The 20706-nt window shown below is 41.8% G+C and overlaps 1 protein-coding gene across 2 annotated transcripts in view; it reads right to left on the bottom strand.

The window, feature by feature from the left end:
- The window catches only part of LOC6554517 (ETS-like protein pointed), a 57129-nt gene that overhangs the window by 16269 nt on the left and 20154 nt on the right, over positions 1–20706 (bottom strand). The window contains exons 1-4 of one of the 2 annotated variants that reach the window (XM_001982118.3): positions 7659–8376; positions 7438–7554; positions 6863–7066; positions 5970–6194 (exon numbers count right to left, since the gene is read on the bottom strand). In XM_001982118.3, coding sequence (XP_001982154.2) covers positions 5970–6194; positions 6863–7066; positions 7438–7554; positions 7659–7836 — 724 coding nt within the window. In that variant the 5' untranslated portion in view covers positions 7837–8376. Of the gene's footprint in view, positions 1–5969; positions 6195–6862; positions 7067–7437; positions 7555–7658; positions 8377–20706 lie in introns of those variants that run through there. The other variant, XM_015153836.2, reaches the window with a different exon arrangement.

The following is a 20706-nucleotide window of genomic DNA, read 5'->3' as shown; positions in this document are numbered from 1 at the left end:
GGTTGGTTGGCTGCGCGTCGGATTCAGCTGAATATGGTAATAAATTAAACGAAATCCGCGCAAGATAGATAAATGTATGCATGCATCTGCACCACCCGGCGCACCACCGAACGCATGTGGTGCACTGGTGTGTGGTGTTATGCAAGCCACGCAGCGGACCAACCGCAGAATGCAGTCAAACGCACACAGAAGCAGAAGCGAAGCTCTAGAATGCAGATACTGCGCACTTTTGCAAGGGAAGTTAATGAAGCGAACTTAGAGGTACTTATTTAGCCAAGAGATATATTCTTAGGCACAGCAAAAACATAATAAGTTTCGAAGGAAAATATCAACAAATATGTTTGAGAGCTCGCAGTTAGCTGTCAAATTGAACTTTATCTTGCTTATTCTTATAGATAGCGAATCAATATATGCAGATGACAGTTAAAACTGCGCTAAAAGCACAAAATTGGGTATAAAAACGAGTGCGAAACAGCAGAAAACCGAAAACGTTGACTTGGCTTTTCACAGCTCTCTGCGCTCTGGCACCCACGGAACCCCAACCGTCCCCAAAAAGCGGTTCCTAGATCATCATCACCAGCACCACCATCACCACCATCACCACCATCACCACCATCACCACCACCACATACAACATTGTATTATAAGTCCGCCATAAAGCCGAGCTCCTCCAGTAGCAGTTGCTCTGAGCAGCGAAGCGCGCAGGCGCGTAGTCGTAGTCCAAAAACTCCCAACGGCGTCGAGTATGTTAATTAGTGACAATGTGATTTCTGGGCCTCAAGGCGCTGTGCCGCCTCCACCTCCACCTCCCCCTCCAACGGCCACGCCCCCACCCACTCCATCTGCCAACGGGGCGAATGATTAATTTGCTGGCACCACTGAAAGCGGACTGCTAGCTGAAGTGGGTTGCCTTAAATTCCGCTAAATGCTTTAATAATATGCTTATTTTTTCCTCTGGTTCTTCTTCGCCCGTGCATTTGCAAAACAATGGCGTTGAAATTAAAAACGAAATTCCACTTTATGACCTTAACAAATTTGCAATCAACATAATTCCCCCGTGTTATGACTCTTTAGGTTTTATGTTGCGTATCGAAACAGATTTCTTTACCACCGAAAAACGCAGAGTAAGAACACACATCTTCTATAACTATTCCACTAATTTCTTTGTTCTGCTCTGTTGGGCCAACAATTTTGTGGGAGGTGAAAACTATCTTGCGTTAATGGCTGAATTTAGCGTATAGTAATTAATACGAAGGAGCCGCAAATGAAGTCGATGTAAAAAGTAGAAACAGCAGCCATTTTTGGCCCTACATTGTATGGTAATTGCCTTCTTCTTGGTAGGTTTTTAATTTCATATATGAACTGGATACTGGATTCCCGATAACTCTGTATTCGCATTTTTTAAGGTTTAGGCTACTGTATAATTATGAGTTTTCTAAATTCTAGGAAACAGCATAAATTGTTTTCGTTCTTTTTGTGGGCTAATCTTTTAATTAGAATTCATGCAAAACTTATTATCATAAATGGGGTCAATTACTGGCTATAAATTGCTACATTTTCATATGAGTAAATTAATCGTGACTATACTATTTCTTTATGAAAATTAAAGATGAAAGGGGAAGTAAGAAGAAGTCGGTTCTGTTAATAGCCTTATTATATTTATTATTCGATATAGAATGCTCTATTATATTTTCCGATTTGGAATCAAAACGGTGGCCAAAAGAAAGTGAAAATAGCTCGCACGATGACTGTCTGCCACATGTCTGAAAGATTGTCATTCCATTGTCATTTTCAAAACCAACAAAGTGTAACTAAACCTGCCGGAGGGCTAGTGAGATGCAGAATTTACAAACTGTCACATGCGAGAACTCCAAAGACATGTGACTTGGAGTGGAGTGGACTGGAGGTGCTGTGTTCAGTCGGATGGATCTACATCTGCAAGTCAAATGTGCATTAAATGTGTCATTCTGTGGGGCAACCGACAGCAGTGGCCTGGTGGAGATCGGGGTATCCAAAGAGGTTGAAAACAGAAACAGTTCTATGGTCGGTTGATCGGTCGGTTGCCTGGGCTGAGGTTATATGGAGCTATATTGCGACGATGGTGATCATGATGATGAATCAACAGCCGGCAAGAGGCAACAATGGCAACTCTTCAAGCTTGGACAAACATTTCACGCATCAGGCATTTTATTATGTAGAAATAAAAAACACACAGAAAACAAAAACAGCGAAATAAAGGCAAATACGTACACTAAAACTTCATGAATGGCAAAACATAGAATAGGAACAGCCACACTATAGCCATATAGCTTGATGATTTTCGCAAATCTAAATTTTGTGAAACAATGGAGCGACCGCCGACAGAAAATGGATTTTCACCGCAGAGCTCCCAAAAGGTAAATAAACTTGATTTCTCTCCACTTCGACTTGGCTTTCATTAAGGGTTCGTTCCACAGCCTAATGACATCATGCGAGTGTAAAACAAAAAAAAAAAAAAAAATAAATCAAATTTGAACAGATTCATATACATATCGCATACGAACGTTGTTTCAGATGAGGAGGTGCAGAACAATGAAATAAAGGAGACGCCGCAAAAGAAGTAAAACAACCAAAAAAGGCAGCGGCAATTTTGCGTGCAAATATCTAAGATACACTAGCCTAGATACGCTCTCAACCAAAACATCGAAAGACCCTGGTCATGATGGGGTCTATAGTCTATAGTCCGTCGAACAATCAGCCACATACGTACGTATGTATCTGTGCACCATTGTATCTGCGATGTGTGCAAAGATTTTTAGCCCGCTGACTAAGCGTTAGATACTGCAAATTGATCGAATGCGTATGAAAATAATTGGTAGGGGCCCACTATTCATTAAAACGAATACATACTTTCCATATGAATGGATGAATACATAGGGGGTGCTCAAACAACGAATGCCACCCGACTTATGAATAAATTCCGGCTGTGTTAAAGTGCAACACCGTAAATCATTCAACTACCACATTCAACTCCCCTCCTCGTGAATCTTCAAGCGATGATGAAACTTTGAAACATTTTCAGCCTTTTTGCGCTTCGTTGATTTCGCTTGTAGGTGTTGCACCAGTGGGAGGGTCAAATTAAATGAAGAATACACAGTAAAAATGAGAAAATGAGAAAAGACTCAGTTCGTTGGCCATAGCAAAAGTGAAGCGTGTTCATGACACTGTTTTTATTATTTGGAGATTTGGAAACTCGTTTGCCAAAGGCATGAACTCGATTCCTAATGTGTGTAATTAATCATAATTTGTTTTTAGTTTTAATGACTGACTTTTAAGGCCCAGTTGTGAAGGCTTTGTATTTATACGAGTATATATATATTATTTCTGCTTCTAAACCAAGTAGGCACACCTGGATGCCATAAACGCAGGGCACTCATCTGCATAATTGCCTTTCACAGGGAGCCTAGGAGTTAAGTGCCAGGAGTCGGGTTAAAAGTGTCAACAAGTCACGCACTTGGGATCCCAGACTTAAAGACCCTACACGGCCATCTCTTTAGTAATCCTCTCCAGCTGGGGTCAATCAATTTTTCACAGCCCTCGTCGAAAACTAAGGAGAGAGAGTAAGCCACACTACTTGTATGCAAATGATCGGGCAGGGCAAAAAACATCAATAATATGCAAATGCAGCAAATTAATGACTGACAAAAAGACAATCGAAACGAATTAAGAAAACCAGCCTACAAACCACTGGACGTCGATCCGATACGTTCCGATCCGATCCGATCCGAGTCGCATAATTTCCGTAGATGCGGGCCGCGCAGGAACAATGACTATCCGACTTTTGGTGGTTGGGGTTCGGTGCCCAGACGACGGTGGCTTATCCGCAAGATTGAAATAATAACAACAGGGGCTACTGACAACAGGGGCTACTTCCACAACAGCCACGCAAATGATTGAATCAATTTGATGCCCAGAACGATCGTGATGGACTTACATGTGTCCAATCACACTATGACATTGATGGTGACTTTTGCATTATGTTAAGAACTAGGGGATATCTTGGTGGTTTTACTCTATATAGTTACATAGAAATGGAGTATCTTTCTAAATTTTCAAAAAATATTTCAAAATGTATCATAATGGTTTAGATATTTTATAGGATATTTTCCCTTTAAATTTTAAAAAGATATTTCAAAATGTATCATGATAGCTTCATATCGTGACACATATGCATCATAACACGCTTCAAAGTTTAAGACCATCAAGTTAGAAAAAGAATATCTTTCTAAATTTTCAAAAAATATTTTAAAATGTATCATAATAGCTTTATATCGTGACACATATGCATCACATAACTCTGCAAAGTTAAGCACATTTAACGCCATCAAGTTATACAGAAAAAATATCTTTCGAAGTTAAAAAAAGAAATATTTTCAAATGTATCATAATAGCTTTAGTCATGACACTTCGTTTCATCACTCATCATATCACTCTGCAGAGCAACCAAAAGAAAGAGTATTTAAAAGTCCCAAAAGTATTCAGTCCCTCTAATTTTGTTTGTTTGACTTGGCCAATGAATTGATTGTTTCATTAGCCGCGCACACGTCTGCGACTGGGATATGTAAATACGTAAATGTTTTAACATTTATGGTCATAATGTGTCAAAGACCATAAATTCAATTAATTTATGGTGATGGCAGGAGTGGGCCTGGTTTCTCGCTGGAGCATCGACAAAGTGCAGACGACGTGTCCATGCTGGGGGTCAGTTGATTAATAATAAGATGAAATTTGTATCGCATACTACATCATCTTGACACTGCAACTCCGTTGGGGAAACAAAAAACGGGCACAATGCAGCCTGATGATGGTGATGGTGATGATGTTGCTGCTGTGTTCCAATTTGTACGGCGACGCATTAAGTAAATGTATCTCAATCTCAAGCTGTGCCCTGGCGTCGATCCAGCCCCCATCCCCGCCACCAAGAGCCCCTCAGGCCATCGAACATGTAAACAATTTAAATAGATATTTAGATATGCTGCCTACGCTGGCGCCAAGCTCACACCGTCAGACAGCCCGCTATTTGTTTTAAAATTTAATTTCCGTTTCAATTTCACATAAATAAATTAAAATCACAGAAATATAACTCAGATAAACTGCAATCCGCCAAGACACAGATATCAACGCAGAGGAAGCCAGCGCTATAATACAAAACATTGTATCTGTGCAAATGAATTGTTTAAATTGGCTCTCAATTTGAATTTAGTTATGGATCTGCTCGTGATTTAGTATCTTGTGCCGGATGCACTAAACACATGCCAAACAACTGCTCATCATTTGGCCAATTCGGTGCGGAGGATGTGCAATAAATAAAAGTGATCGCTTAATGAGCTCCAATATCCATCTCCCATCGATCGTTGTAATTTCAATTTCAATATCGATTGTGTGTAATTTTACAGGGGGGTTTACGTTCCGGAATGCTGAATGATTCGGGCCACTAATGAAGAAGTCGAGGCAAAAGTGAATGGAATCTGCTACGAATAGTTGACGGCGCAGTTAAGCAATTTTCTTATCAATTGCGAACTATTTTTATTTTGCAACCCAACCCCCGCGCCATCATATCTTTGTAGGTCATGCATCTGTAAAGTTTATGGCTTTCGCAGTTCTGCGAAATTTCAATGAAATAATAAGTATCATTTGCTTAGCTTATGATAAGATGTTGGACTGGGGAACCACTATTTGTATTACGGAATTTTAATAACTTGAATAGATTCCTCAATGGGCAAGATATTGCGAGTGTTTTGATAAGGTAGAACTTAGGAATGGCTGAAGTCTCTCTTGAAGTATTGCATTTCTGCGCACTTTGTGTGATTATAAAAGGAAATAATACCCCTTTCAGTTCTCATCACTGAAGGACCTTCACCTTCGATTCAATTGAAGGTGTGCATTTATGAATACGCCTAGATTAGCATCTTTCGGATTGCTTCACTTACCGTTGTGGGCGTGGGGCGTGGCGCGGTGGAAGTTCTTGTTATCACTGTTCCCCGCCGACGTCACATAATCCATGGACAGGCGGCTGTTTATGCTGCTGTTGTTGCTGTTGGCGGGCGGCTCGGTGGGGTAATTGGCCACCTGGTGGTCCGATCCACAGACCGAGGCCGTGGTGGCCGACTCAAAGGAATTGCCGTGCACAATGTCCTCATTTGGTTTCTCGCAATCTGAAAAATGTCGAAATGGCGCAGGGGTTCGGTGAAAAGGTGCGCAACAAATTGAATTAGTTGCATAAAAATACTAATAGGGTTTTACCCAAACTAAGAGCTGGCAAACTCAATAAATTATAAAAATCAAACTGTCCAAATGAGTTTATTTTTTACAGGCATGCCTGTACACTTCAAACAATATATTAGTTTACAAAAAATAAACAGACTCAAATTGAATGTGATGCATTAGTACTGGTGCAATAACGATATAAGTTTTCAACTTTCTATTTAAATTCACAAAAAACATTATATTTTTAAGTGCTCGGGGCTCGGGATAACTGCGACCTCTACTTCAAATCAAATTTCAACCTGGACAGGAAGCTTCAGAAGCACAAAAAAAAAAGAAAAGTTTAATATAAAGGGTATGAGAGTGCTCAACAGGTCAGAGAACCGGTTCGCAGCGCCACCCATTCCATGGCAACCCAATAGAGCCACCCCAGCCATCATGATGGACTCCTTGACTTTGTTAGACAGGCTTCCGTTTTGGGTTTGCCTCGGCTGGCTCTTGCCTCGGTTTGGGGCAGGTAAATTTCGTTACTGGCGCCAGTCGTGTCCATGTTTATGGCTTACTATGGCTAACTCTTTTCTGCCGTCGGCATGCACTGGCATTCGACTCACGTACTCACCTTTCTGCAGGATGTCCAAGTGCTCCCACAGTATGTCGCCGGTGAAGGGCGGCGTGATGGCCAGGAACTTCTCCTTGCCCAGTTCGACCATGGCGCGGCCCTTCATCTTGTAAAAGGGGTCCAGGTTCATGGAGACCAGCGAGAACTCATTTTTGGCCCAGTTGAGCCAGTAGATGACATGCTCCTCCGTCCATTCACGCGGATCTGCATGGGAAACAATACGATAAAAGCGTTGAGGGGGAGTGTAAATAGAAATAGGAATAGAAATATATACATATATAAATAGAGATGGAAATTAATCGTTTTCTAATGCCTCTAGCTCGGTGGCGACTTAATTAGGCGTGGGAGCGCACTTTGTTATTGCTGTGGGAAACTATTAATATTCATTGGTGCTCAGGCCGGAACTCCAATTGATAGTTCACGGTTAGTTAGGATAATTAAGATTATGTTCTTCAAGTTGCTAGATTCAGCGGTCAGCAGGGATAAGTGATGAGTTAGAAAAATGGAGCTCAGCCGCGAATTCTTTAGGTTTGTGTATAAGTAAAAGTCGCATCTATCAAATCACTTTCTCTTACCTTTGGTTATGTTGCATTTTTGGACCTCCTTTTCCCAGGAGGCGAAGGAGGCCTTCAGTACCTCGTTGACCTTGCGATTGGTGCCCGGCGTGAGGGGTGGCAAGGTGGTGGGAACTTCTGTAAAACACGAAAAGAATCACAGCATTAGATACAGTATTATAGAACTTAAAGCCTGCTTTAATAAGAAGATATGAAAGTGCGGACTGTAAACTTGATCGCACCTTTGAGCTTGCTATGATTGGTGGTTAGCTGCTGCAGCTTTTGTCCCTTCAGATGGAATTTTCCCGTAAAGCACTGATAGTTATTGGGCAAGAAGGTCTGATGGTGGTGGTTATAGTTTGCCGACCGCAGCGGCGGCAGCATCCGACTGTCATTCCAATCGATCCACTCATTGGTCATAGTCGGGCCAATTGAGATCTTGTTGCACGTATTTGTTTACGCACTGGGTGTCAGGGGTTAAAAAGGGGGACGATGGGATGATCGTATAATTGATCTTAATTGATTGGTGCGGCACAATCTTGACCCGAAATGTCAGTGAAAGTCACGACCCTTTCACAGCGCTCGAATCCGTCAGATACAAATGTATCTTGGGCGTGCAATTGTCGCGCCTTAATTGTGGTAATTGAACGTTAATTGCATATATCACAGCACCATTTAGCCATTAACAGATTGTCAGCATTAGCAAACGGGTTTAAAAAACACACAGTTCCACAGTTCCACAGTTGCACAGATGCACACACACGCACACACACACGGACTCCTTTCTGGAGATTCAAATTTGTTCTTATTTTTAATGCGATAGATAAAACAATACACGAAACGGAAAAATATATTTTGTAATTCGCTCGTCGTTCGTTCTGTGTATCTATCGGATTGCTGGATTTGTGAAACCAAACTGAAACGAAACGATCGTATCCGTAGCTGTAGCTGCATATCCTAAGCAAAACGAGCGAAGCGGAGAGAGAGAGCGCCAGAGAGAGCGCAACAAGTGGGAACGGAACTCGTAAATCTCGAAACACTCTTGCGGAACGAACTGGAATTCATTCATAAAACGATGCGTGTGCGTGTGTGTGCGTGCGCTCTCTCGGCTGCGTCTGCATGTGTGTGTGTGTGCGTGTGCGTGTGTGCTTGGAACGGAAACGGCCATCATCAGAGCAACAACAACTACAGCTAGTAAAACAACAACGCCAGGTTGTTTGTTTAGCCGAGAGTAGAAGGCAAAAGGCAACGAAAAAACAAAACACACAGGCACACGAAAAAATTAAAGCAAAAAATAATGCAAGAAAGAGAGTAAACACAAATAAAGCAACCAGCTCTTTTTTTCGGAACATTAGCAACAGGTGACCAAATGTGCGATTATACAGGGTGTAACAGGTGCGCCAAATAGAAAAGTGCTTCAAAATATACATAACTTGTATAGTTATGTCATTACAAGATAAAAAGATCTAGGGTTTGAATAAATTCTTTAGAAAATAATACTAAAAATAACAAATTTCATAGTTAAAATTTAAAGCAGCGAACAGTGCTCCGTAAAATGAAGTAAGCCCAACAACTTGTTGTTAAAATGTATTATTAAATATTTATCCTATTACTTTAAGTGGCTTGCTTTTTGAATTTCTGGTGCACTTCCTATCTTCCTGTTTGATCATAATTTGTATCTTTTTTTTGTAATTTTTTAACCAGATTGTGCAGCACATATGGCAAATCTACTCATGTTTCTCCCCCTCTGCAATGACTCGAAAAAAATACCCAGGCACACAGGCAATTTATGAATGAATTTCTTGTGTTGCCTCACACGCGCATTCTCCTCAAAAGAAACTCCAGACAACGAAAACAACAAAAAAAAAAGTGAAGAAGACACCGATATTGTAGTAGGGAACGCTTCGTATTTCGAAGATACAATACCTCAGGCGATAGGAGCTACAGCAACAATCGATCGAGACGTCGACGTCGACAGAGGCCGCTTCCGCTGCTTCCGTTCGATATATTGATAGGGTGCAAGCGAGAGGGCGAGATGGCTAGTTGCAGAATGCCCAACGAGGAAAAGAGAGAAGAAGTGATCAGGGCTAAGGAGAGGAGGATAAGATAAAGCTATTATTATGATGACTACGCGACCAGGTAAATTTATGAATGGGATACGAAACGAGACGAAACGCGACGCGACGCGACGCGACGCAACGCAAAACATTGACTCCGCGGCTTTACGTCTATGAATGAATTGAAATTACGTGCGACGGCGACGGGGACGCAAGGGAGATCATTTGGTCATTATCACAAAACCGCATAATTGGCGACAAATGCAGGGGAAACCCTTTGGCTTTATCTTCGGCTCGACGTTTACCTGAACGGCACCGGAAAAAATAACTAATCTACTTGGCAGATTGCCAAGTACGCCAAAGGTATCCAAAGTCTTGTAGTTGGTTATGAAATCATATTGAGCATTACTACTAGCATATTTTTAGAATTTTGTTTAGAATCAGACTAAGACCCAAAAGCGCTATAACATCTTCAATTAAACGTTCATCTCTAGTTTCATAACTTTTTATATCATATCATGCTAACTTTCTAACCCATAGTACAAGCTATTCCCCATCTGCTTTTCAGTTCTTTCAGTGCATTTTTAGTCCCAAGGTGGGCTGCGTGTTAAAGAAATGACTTCTCATAGCCATGACTATGGGCCCTGTACATATTTGGCATTGCATACATATGTATTATAACAATTATTATGACTTGTAGTCGGTAGTAGAAGTAGACGCGAGGCACTTCAAAGCCCAGCACTTACAACTCGAAATTACAAAACGTCTGTGCGTGTTCGAAATTCATTATGCGATCCGTGTTAAGTCGCAGATCCAAGTCGGTATCCAACCTGTGGGCCACACACATGGCCAGGGATCTTTCAATTGGAGCCACTCCAGCCAATGCGCTGCGGTTGGTAATCACACGAGGTGTTCATTGTTCGCTCCTAGTTGCCTCACTTTTTGCAGCTCCACTTGGAAATGGGTCAATCACGCCGACCGACCACCACCAAGCACCAGGCACCGCCCGTCTGTCTGCTGTCTTCTTAGATCACGAGATGGACCCATCCACATCCACATCCAGCTCCACATCCACGTCACGGTGGCTTAATTCTCACTGAGATTCCCCCTGGACTGTCTCGGATTACTTCAGTTATGATTAATTGCATTTAAATTATTTAATATTTATATTTGCACTGGGTGGCATTTGATGCATATGATAAGTATATCTGCAGTGGAGGCAGGGATTATCCATAGACTATCTACTCATAATGTTTGAGGCAAGTGATGATAATTATGCATCTCTGCAGTGGAGGCAGGGACTATCCGTAGACTATCTACTCATAATGTTTAAGGCAAGTGCCAAGATAGATTTTCTTTCTAGTAAATAGTGTAACTTAATCGTACCTTTTTTAAGCATTTCCATGAAACACTGCTAACCACTCGTTTAACTAGGAAGCTGACAAAATCAACTTTTAAATGCACTCGCGATTGTTTTTCAGATCTGTAGCCGTTACTCAGGCTCAACTGCGATATTGAAGTCACGTAGTTACATGAATTACTGGTGCATTGCAAATAACGATCCCTTAAATGCTAGACTTAGTGGCAATCTATATAAGGCCCTTTCGTACCAGGCACCCGCTTCGGTCTTATTTAATCGGGCAGTACGTGAATGGATATTGAAACTGAACTGGAAACTGTGCTTATTGTTTGACTTGTGCCAATCTTAAAGCCTGCGTAATTGCGCAATTAGCACATGGGTCCAAAGGAATCTTATCGCAATTCTGGGAAATGGGACTCGAAAGAAGTGCTAGCTGAAATTTATTAGTGCAGGTTATTTTCGAACCCATTACTTCTTATCAGCTGAAAAACCTGCCTACCGATAGCATGAGTGAGCATCGAGCAAGTTCATTCATAAAAAGTGTGAAAGCGATCGCCGTATTTCTGCGCGGAAGCGTGAACTATGAAGTTCTATTTCCGTTTCCTGTTGCGATTAGATCGTTATCGAGCGATAACCGGAGAAATTTCAATTTTAATGGAGTGTCTGATTGTCGAATCGAATCGAATCAAAGGCAATTGAAGCGCACACTTAGCGTTCACGTTCCCACCTTGCCTCAGTTCACCTGAAGGTGCAACAAGCTGCACGCAATTTTCTTCCGAGCGAAATTACACCAGAAAAAAATGACAAGAAACTACTGGTGCACTTAGAACTCGTCTTGGAATAAAGTGCCTCCAAAAGCAGTCTCGTTGTTTATTAAATATCTAACAATATTTGATGGCCTAAAACAGATTTAAGAAATGCTTTCCCAAGTGTAGTAAAGGCCAAAAGGCAGACAACTGACAACAGGCAACCACCACAAAGGCAGCGAACAACATTATTAGGTATTTGCCATTGACTTCCGGTCGTTAGATATTTCATTACCAACTTCGACTCCAACTTTGGATCCCTGGAGGTGGGGGTTCCCAAGCTCTCCTCTATTAAATTGTATAATATTCCGCCTTGCACCATTCTGGGCGGTCTCGATGATGGGCTGGCTAAGAGAAAAGATACGAGTTGCAATCGAGACCAGATGGGCAGGCAGCTCCCAGTGTAGTGGCGGTGTAATTATGGCAAAATATATAGTGCCATCAATACCGAACCAGTACTGTACCTACATAAATACCTATGGCGAAAGCGTTTGTGGTATATGTAGGTCTTTGAGAGATTCCTCTGCCTCTCTACCACTAGAACCATTAGTATCTTTTGAAGGTCCTTTGACAGGCAGCCGGCCAGAAACGATTCGCGCCTTGGGCCAAACAAGGCAACTAATTTGATGGAAACTCCAACAGTTTAACATCGATTGGCAGAGGATATATATGCATGTAGTTGTATATGTGGGTTTGATGAACGCTTCTCATTTAGTGCTTAAATCGTAAATTAAGTCAATAAAAGGGGCGTCATAAGAGGAATTGAATAAATACAAATTCAAACAGAGGCAAAATGTGACAAGTTCTTGGAAAATGTTGTCAACATAAAAAAAGCATAGCCGCAAAATGCATTGACTTAGACCACAAAATACCCTGCAACACAAAATATATCGAAGTAACAGTCTAATTTTATATTTTGAACATTTACAATCAAATTTTGCGACTGCACATATGGATAATTAAATCAAGTAAAACGTAATTTATTAATTCATTAGCAATGCGATCTAATGTGATCTTTAAAAGTGCATTTTTTGTATTTTTTTTTTGTACTTTTTGATTAAGAACTTTCAAAGAGCAAATGTATATTCCGGATACCAAGCTCTCGAGATCAGAGAATTTCTTCGAATTCCGTAAATGCACCTTAAGTTTCCTTAATATCGGAAAAAACGAGGAAAACAAACTTAAAATTCTGGATAAAAAATGGAAAGAGAATGGAAGACGGACAGACCAACTGAAAATTATATTGAAAGCAAATAAATCAAATAATGTGCAGCCAAATTACGACAAAATACCCATTCGAGTATAAATAAATATGTACGTATGCATGACAGGAGGCGTTGGAGTTTGGAGTTGGGGTCTTTAAAAGGGGGAGTGAGCATATGTACACATAAATATGTATGTGTGTGTGTGCGGGGGGAGTTTTCGATATAAAAATAATTGCAGGAATTGTGTGTTGTCGACGACGTTCGACAAAAAAAAAGAATACAAAAAATAAAAGGCCATATAAGAAAAAATCAGCGAGACGATCGGCTTCTTCTTGTTGCACATTTGCAGCTGAAACAGCAAAAGTAGAAAGAGAGGGGGCGAAGCAAGTGTAAAAGAGAAGTGCGCTGGCTAACAAGAAGAAGAGGGAGCTGCGACCCTGGTGAAAAAAAAACAAAAAAAAATTGGAAAAGATGGGGAAAAAAAAGAAAGAAGCGAGGAGTTGTCGTACGAAACTTACTACACCGGAAATATAAAATTACACACTCAACACTTAAATGGCATGTGAGCGTGTGTGAGTATGTGTGTGTGAGTGAGTTGCATGCTGCAGTTGAGATTCTTCGAGATGCGTGGAGATGCAGATGCAGTGCGTCACGTCTACAGGGTGCAAAACGATCGAACCCAATTTGACCGATTCCCCATCCCTTCTCTTTTTCCCTTTTTTTTTTCGTGATGACGACGAAGGGCAGGGAAACGCAAATTAATTGCCCAATTTGAAAGGTAGGTAGTAGCCCCATTCGACAATCAATGGACATGAAAAGTGTTGCACCTCAGGTGTGTTCCATAATTATGGGAATATTTATTTAGCCAACTGCACGAGAGGATGATTTACGCACGGAGTGCGTTTAAAGCGGATTATATTTATGGCATTTGATGCGGATTAAGGGTGCAAATACGGCGGAGGAAATCCCAAATCAAGAGAGTGAAATTTTGCGAAGGATATGAAACTGCAGGGTCCTCAATTGGTTTATCTGGTGTTTGTAAGAAGCAATAATATCAATCAAAAGATGATGCATTGCACTGAAAATAATGAAGGAGATTATTCTACTACGCTTCAACAACTTGAAATGTTAGAATCGGCCTAATTGAATTGAAAATTCCCCAAACCTATATATGTATAATTTTAATTGCTCTTTCACATTCAAACCCTTTTGGAACTTCTTTTGTGTGCCATCCTCACAGAAAGCGAAATTCGCAGAAAATAAAATTCCCACGCACTTGAACTTGAATTGTTCGCTGTGTTATTTTGACAGATTCCAATACAAGTTCATATGCAAACATACATTAATGCTTTGCGCTTAAATGGGATGTTAAAAAGGCTCAAATTACACAGATACTCACTCACACAATCGCAGGCGAGGACTGCCGACCGATTAACACACAATATGTCTGTGTCCTGCAGCTTTTACCTGCTAATGATCCACGAAAAGACCGCATACCCTCTCTTCGCTGGGTCATGTCCGACTTGTTGCGTCCTTTGGCGGCTTTTGACCCCCCACCCCGCATCTGCGGACCATCAAGGACTCTACTCGCTTGGCGTCTGTGGCGTGGGAAAAATCAGTCTAAAAATTCGCTCCTTCTGCTCGGTTTCTCTTTTTACCCCATTTAATATATGTATATATATATATTTTTTGCTCAAAAAATATTTCTCAAGCCGCGCGGAGATCTTGTCTCCCCCTTCAATAATTTCTGCGCTGATTTTTCGAGAGGGGGCCTCTGTCTGGATTTTTCGAACTGGACTGAGTCACTGCAACAGGTAGTGAAATCCAGTGGCTGATAACAAAGGCAACCCGCTGTCTAGTGGCACTGCCAAAGGCCCTCGGACAGCTTGACCCCGCGATATAGTTATGTATGTATATTACTCACTAATAGTAGATAGGCCATGGTTGCTGGCAAACATTCCTGACTCATTGCCGATAAAGCCGGCCATTCTAGGAAGCATTTCGTGCTGGCTCCCCTCAGTCAATTTTTGTGTCGCCAAGTGCTGTCTTTAATTTGGTTCTTTCAATTTTAATTTCATTCAATTAGCCCATGGAAATCTCACAGCACATACAATACCAATTCACCAGCCTCCTTTTCGAGAACTCTTGTTTAATTGTTCTCTAAATTGATGGTGGGCGGACATGGACGGACACTTTGTCTAATTGCATTTATTCATAATGGTACATCAGCATTTATAGTTTACAACAATTCCACTAAATTGACCGAGCTTTAAGTGTGCGCTGGAGATTTTGATCGGCAAGAACAGTGCGTACTATAAGTGCAGATCTTGCGTATCTTAAGGACTTTAGATTGGGTTTGCATTCTACAGTTTTCTTCGTAATGTCGTGCTAGAACATTTGTGCTGTTTTTTAATTATTTTTCAACCATTTTGCTTGAGTATAAACGTGTTTTTGTGCCAACTTGGTTATCCGCAGCGAAGAAACCAAGAAGTGCAAGCGTACTTGTACACTGTAACTTGATTTAACCAAAAATTCTGCTGATAAAAATACGTTTTACACAATATTCTACGAAATTTGCAGCTTGAAATGCACTTCCAAGAACATGAAATTATATATGTACATGTGTGTGTTTCCGATATAACTTTATCGCCGCAATTATTTGACTCGAAAGTGAGAAACGTTTGGCAGCTATCGCCTGCTGTTGTTGTTGTTTTTGTTGTTGTTGTTTTTCCATCCACACTAGCAGCGAGTAAAAATGTTTATTTAGCAAACGATCAACAGGAGAATACAAATTTATATGGACAGGCCAAAGTCAATCGGTGGAAATCCCCAATAACAATTGCAAGCCATAAACTTGATGATCAAACGAAAACTCTCACATTTGCGGGTGCGAGAGGGTGGGCACTATGCCGGCGCGAAAGAGAGGCAAGACAATGCCAAACGGAACTGAGATCAATCGTATGTCCCAGATACCCAAATCGCTTGGTTATTCTGGCTAAAAGCAAATAAATTCATTTTTAATATGCTCCAAGGAAACCAAATTCAAGGCAGCAAAAAAGGAGGAAAAAAAGGTGATGTTTTTCAAATTTTTATGGGTATTTTGTTTCAACAAGAAAAACAAGCCGTAGACATTAAAGAACACAAACAGCAAAAGCCTACAAAGCTTGGAAAAGCTGAGAAAAGTCGAAACAGACAGCGCGGCATTTTGAATTTTCTCAAATTTTCCAACTACTGCAATCGCAACTTCAACGGAACTTGTCAATGTTTACAAACAAACAATATATGTACTACTACATCGAATACCATAATATCTAAACCGATTTATATGAACGCGGTTCCTATTTTGGCACAATAAATTCCAGTTGCAAACATTGTTTATTTTCCGTTTTGGGGGGAAAACATCAAACGACAAACTAGTGAAAAAGCCCCCATGAAAATTTTGAAAAAATATCCCACAAAAACTAAAGTTTATGATCTGTGTGGGTTATCTATATGCCATCGATTGTTCTCTTCCTGCCCGCTCTTCCACCAATTATGAGTTGTCTTGGGGGTTGGGGATTTTCTTTCGCTGGTGTTTCTTTTTGGATCAGAGATCAAAGAGCTCGGACTCCCGTGTTTGTTGCCATTGCACTCGGTTGTTAATGGTGGGTGGTGGGGTTAAGGGGGTGCTGCGGGGGCGGGCTAATGCCCACAAGGTGTGAAATAAGCTGAGGATCGGGCAGAACGTGCAACATGCCGCTTGCAACGGAAGGCATCGCCGAATGTCTGATATCAAACAGACACATTGGCAACTGTTTGAAGTGCAATCGACATACTCGCGATCGGCATTCTATTTATAGGCATTCCCAAACGCTTCGAAAAGATATGTTATGAGTGTTTTATGAAAGGAAATGTTTAGGCAAGTGATTGCAGATCTGAGCCGATCATTAAGTATAGGTTATATGGCCCAAAGGTGGCATGTATGACGTAGAACATAAATTTAAGGTTAACCATAAATGTTTACTTTTGCTTTCATCTTTTCAATCATGCAAACACATGCAGCGATGCCAATTTCTTCCATTTTCAATGATGTTACTAATGCCGCCAGTTTTTTTAGCAGTTTTTGAAACATTTTTGGACTCAAAAAAGTTAGCTTTATACTCGTTAATCACTAGGAGCTAGTAATTTGGCCATCGAAAAGGTGTAATACTGAAACGATTGATTGATTAATTGACTGGTCAACGGATCAGGTCTTTCCGCAACGAACTCCCATAAAATCTTTTGCCAAATCTAAACAACGGCCAAAACTATCAATTGACAGCGAAGGAAATCACAAATAAATCTATGGCCAGCCATGGCTATATATATAAATCTTTATATGCATGGCCATAAATCTCCAGCCAGATCATGGGGCAGCAACAACAACAGCAACAACAACAACGCAATTTTAATCAACACTCATTAAGTCCGCAAGATCGCTGGCAATATAATTAAGAGAAATTAGATTTCCATCGGCGCTACGCTGACGTGGAGCACAGATGCTGCTGATGATTATGATCATTGCGATCGTGATGATCGGTTGCGATGCGATGCGATGCGATTCATTTCGATGGACGATGGACGACCTGTTGGATCAATGGACACCCAGAGCAGCAACAAATATCCATAGCCAGCGTGAGGAGCTTTTCGTTGTTTAACGATTTTGCAATTCAGCTGTCGATCATTTCATTCATAAAATCTTGGCACGCTCGCACACACACTCACGGTTCCCATTCACACAGAGCGAGATCCGCTGATCTGGAAAACTCGCACATCCACATCCGCACATGCTGGGCTAATGCCAGTTCGTAAGTCCACAAGATCACCCCTCCAACCCTGCAGCGCTCCACCGCCAAGCCCAACAAGTCCACCCAGTCCACCAATTGCACCAAGTCCACCAATTCCACCAAGTCAGCCAGCCACCCGCCTCTGCTGCGCTCGCTGGGATCGGTTTGGATTGGATCTCCCCATCGGTCCACTACAAACGAAGTGATTAATTCATGTAGTGGCCAGTGGAGCCCCCTGATCTCCGCCAGCCACCTCCTTTGGCCCCCCGGGCCATTCGCCGTTTTCTCAATGGGAACTGGTTTCGTCAGTTCGGTTCGTTTCGTTCAGTTCAGTTCATTCGATCGATCGGCCGTCGCTGGCGTTGTTGATATTGGGGTTTATGTTATTATATTCATCCTCACCTGATCCCCAGCAGCTGCTCATCCGGTCAATGTGAGAAAAAACTTAAAACAAACGCAACAAATTTCCATGCAGGCGGAAAAGTCACGAGTCTGGAATACCCTAACATTGCACTAGCAGCGGCAGCTTTTAGGGATATACCACATAGAATATATCTAATAGATATAACATTTAACCAATTCCAATGTATCTGAATGAAACTGCTGTTTATGAATCTGCATTTCAGGGATACGACCTATACTTGATCTTTCAGTTCTCCAACTGAGCAGCTGCGCTACTTAAGCAAATAATAGTAGGCTCCTTTATAAGTCGTCGTTCATATCCCGCAGAAATAGTTTAGGGTATCCCATGATAAGGAAACAAGCCATGCAAAAAAAGCATGGCAGAAACGCATGCAACTTTTTCTTTTCGGGTTTGTTAGCTGTTTCTATTCGGACTTTAGCTGCAACGTGCAGTTTGGAGCTGGGTGTTTGGGGAGCTCGGGGAGCTGGGGGGCCGATCAACTGGCCAGATATTGAGCAGTGCAAAGCGAGGCTAAGTGAATGATGTGGTGGCGTTGGGGAGCTCGAGACCGTGCCAAATGAAATGCGAAAGTTGCTGCCCGGCAAGACGGCCAGGCATCTATCTGACATTCAAATCAGCTTAGAAAACTGCAACTCCAGTGGTCAAGTGGGGTTTTGGACGGCAGACGGCAGACGGGACAGGCCCAGGTCCAACCTATTTGCAGCATCCGCAGCAGCAGCAGCAACTGCAGCAGCAGCAACTGCAGCAGCAGCAGCAAAGGAAGCCGAGTGGGCTGAGAAAAAAAACTAAAGCAAACTCTTTTTTTCCCACTGCGGAAGTTTGTCAAGCACGTAAAACAGTTAATGGACACAGGATATGTTTCCGGGGCAAACTAGTTTCTCGTCTCCGCTCGATTTTAGTTTGGTTGTGTTTCTTTTTACCTGTCTGCACCCATCGAAGTTATTAATTATCAATTTGTTTTAATCAATGAATGTGTAGAAAACTGGCAGACCCACAGAGACTTGTAACTGAGAAAACGAAAAATGAATAAATGATAGGAAAAGAAACAAAACTAGTTCGTTCTGCGTGTATTGGCAATGTTTGCCTCGATTATGATGGGATGATATCGTCTTAATTGGCTTTTAATTGCTATGGGAAGTTCGGTTTGATGTTTTCACAAGTTCCTCCTAATCAAATCAGTAGTTAACGCATAAATTAGATATGCAGATATCAATGGGAAGCGGCTTTTGGGGTTATTTCAACCACTAATAATAGGGTCACTCACCCAATCAGAGGGGCAAAAACCGTTCATGATCGGAAATACACATGGATTATAAAGTTCAGTATTCGGTATTCTAATCAGCGATTTGGCAAAGAAACGGATCTTTCTTCGATTTAATGAACGAAACGTGAGTTGTTCTAATTTGTATTTAAGATAAACGGAAGCAGATTAATTTGCAAACCCAGCTGTGGGAATGTAATTTTTAATTTGAATTCAAGAACATAATACTCTCATTTAATCAACCCTAAAAGCTATTCACGCAAAATCAACCAGCAAACGTAATCATCGTAAAATAGAGTAACTACCGACCACTCGCCAATTTGGAGAAATATTAGTAGACATAAAGAACCCGAGAAGCATTAATCTGCCGCAGCTCAAGCGAGTTATTAAAGCTCTCAACTTCAATTTAATTTAATTCACCAATATGAATATCAATAATTGAGCGTAACCAAAGAAAATTACCCCATAACCCCACAGCTTCAATGAAGCACCGAAAGGAAGCGGCTGCACGTTAAATCCATGGGGCAGGAGTCCCCGGGCTGGGAGACTCCACATTTTGAAGCGCAAGATAAACACGAACGATTGGATGCCGATCGGATCAGTTGGGGATAGCCATCCCCGAAGAGCGGACTTAAGCTGAGCTGAAGCTGCCGTCGATTGTCGCGGCTTACAACAAACAAAGAGACCCCCAACTCCAGAAGCCTCCAATGCCCAACTCGCCCCATGCCCCATCTGCCCATCTCGATGAGGATCGTGTAGAGATGTTCGAGCGGCGGCTGCGATGGAAAATACAGTAGCCGCGCAGTAGCCAGCAAACAAATTACACACAATTCAAACTCCAAACAGAAGATTTCACAGCATCCAGAGCCGAACAACAAGAACAACATTATTATCTGCTTTATGTCCAGAGCGGAGAGACTGAAGAGGCTTGGCCACGACGGATGGCGCTTCCAGTGTCCAGCAGTGGCACCTCCTCCCCCGCACCCGCCCCCGCCACCATACTAGCATCCAGAATCTCCAGCTCCACCAGTTCGCCATCAGCAGTTGCAGGAGACGATGATGAAGATGCCCCAACTGCTGCGGAGCATGATCATCACGTTGCTGCTGTTGTGGATGATGACGGTGGCGTAGACATATGCTCGTAAGAACGAATCAAGTTGAATGGGTCTAGTGTCGTTGCTGTTGTCGCAAAAGCACTGCGAGAAAATACTCTCACAACCTCTAGAACTTGTTCATCAACATCTGCTTGTATCTTTGAATTCAGGTTTATTGGAGTAATATGACTGGTTACCAACTTAAATGTGCATGGCTTTTCTTGCAGTGCAGCTACTGTTCAATGGGAATGGGACAGCCCGGGATTCGTTGGCTCCGC

Source organism: Drosophila erecta, unplaced genomic scaffold, assembly GCF_003286155.1.
Source record: "Drosophila erecta strain 14021-0224.00,06,07 unplaced genomic scaffold, DereRS2 tig00000000-arrow-pilon, whole genome shotgun sequence".
Taxonomy (NCBI): Eukaryota; Metazoa; Arthropoda; class Insecta; order Diptera; family Drosophilidae; genus Drosophila; species Drosophila erecta.
Note: the sequence above shows the minus strand (reverse complement) of the source record. Positions and strands in the feature narration are given on the sequence as shown.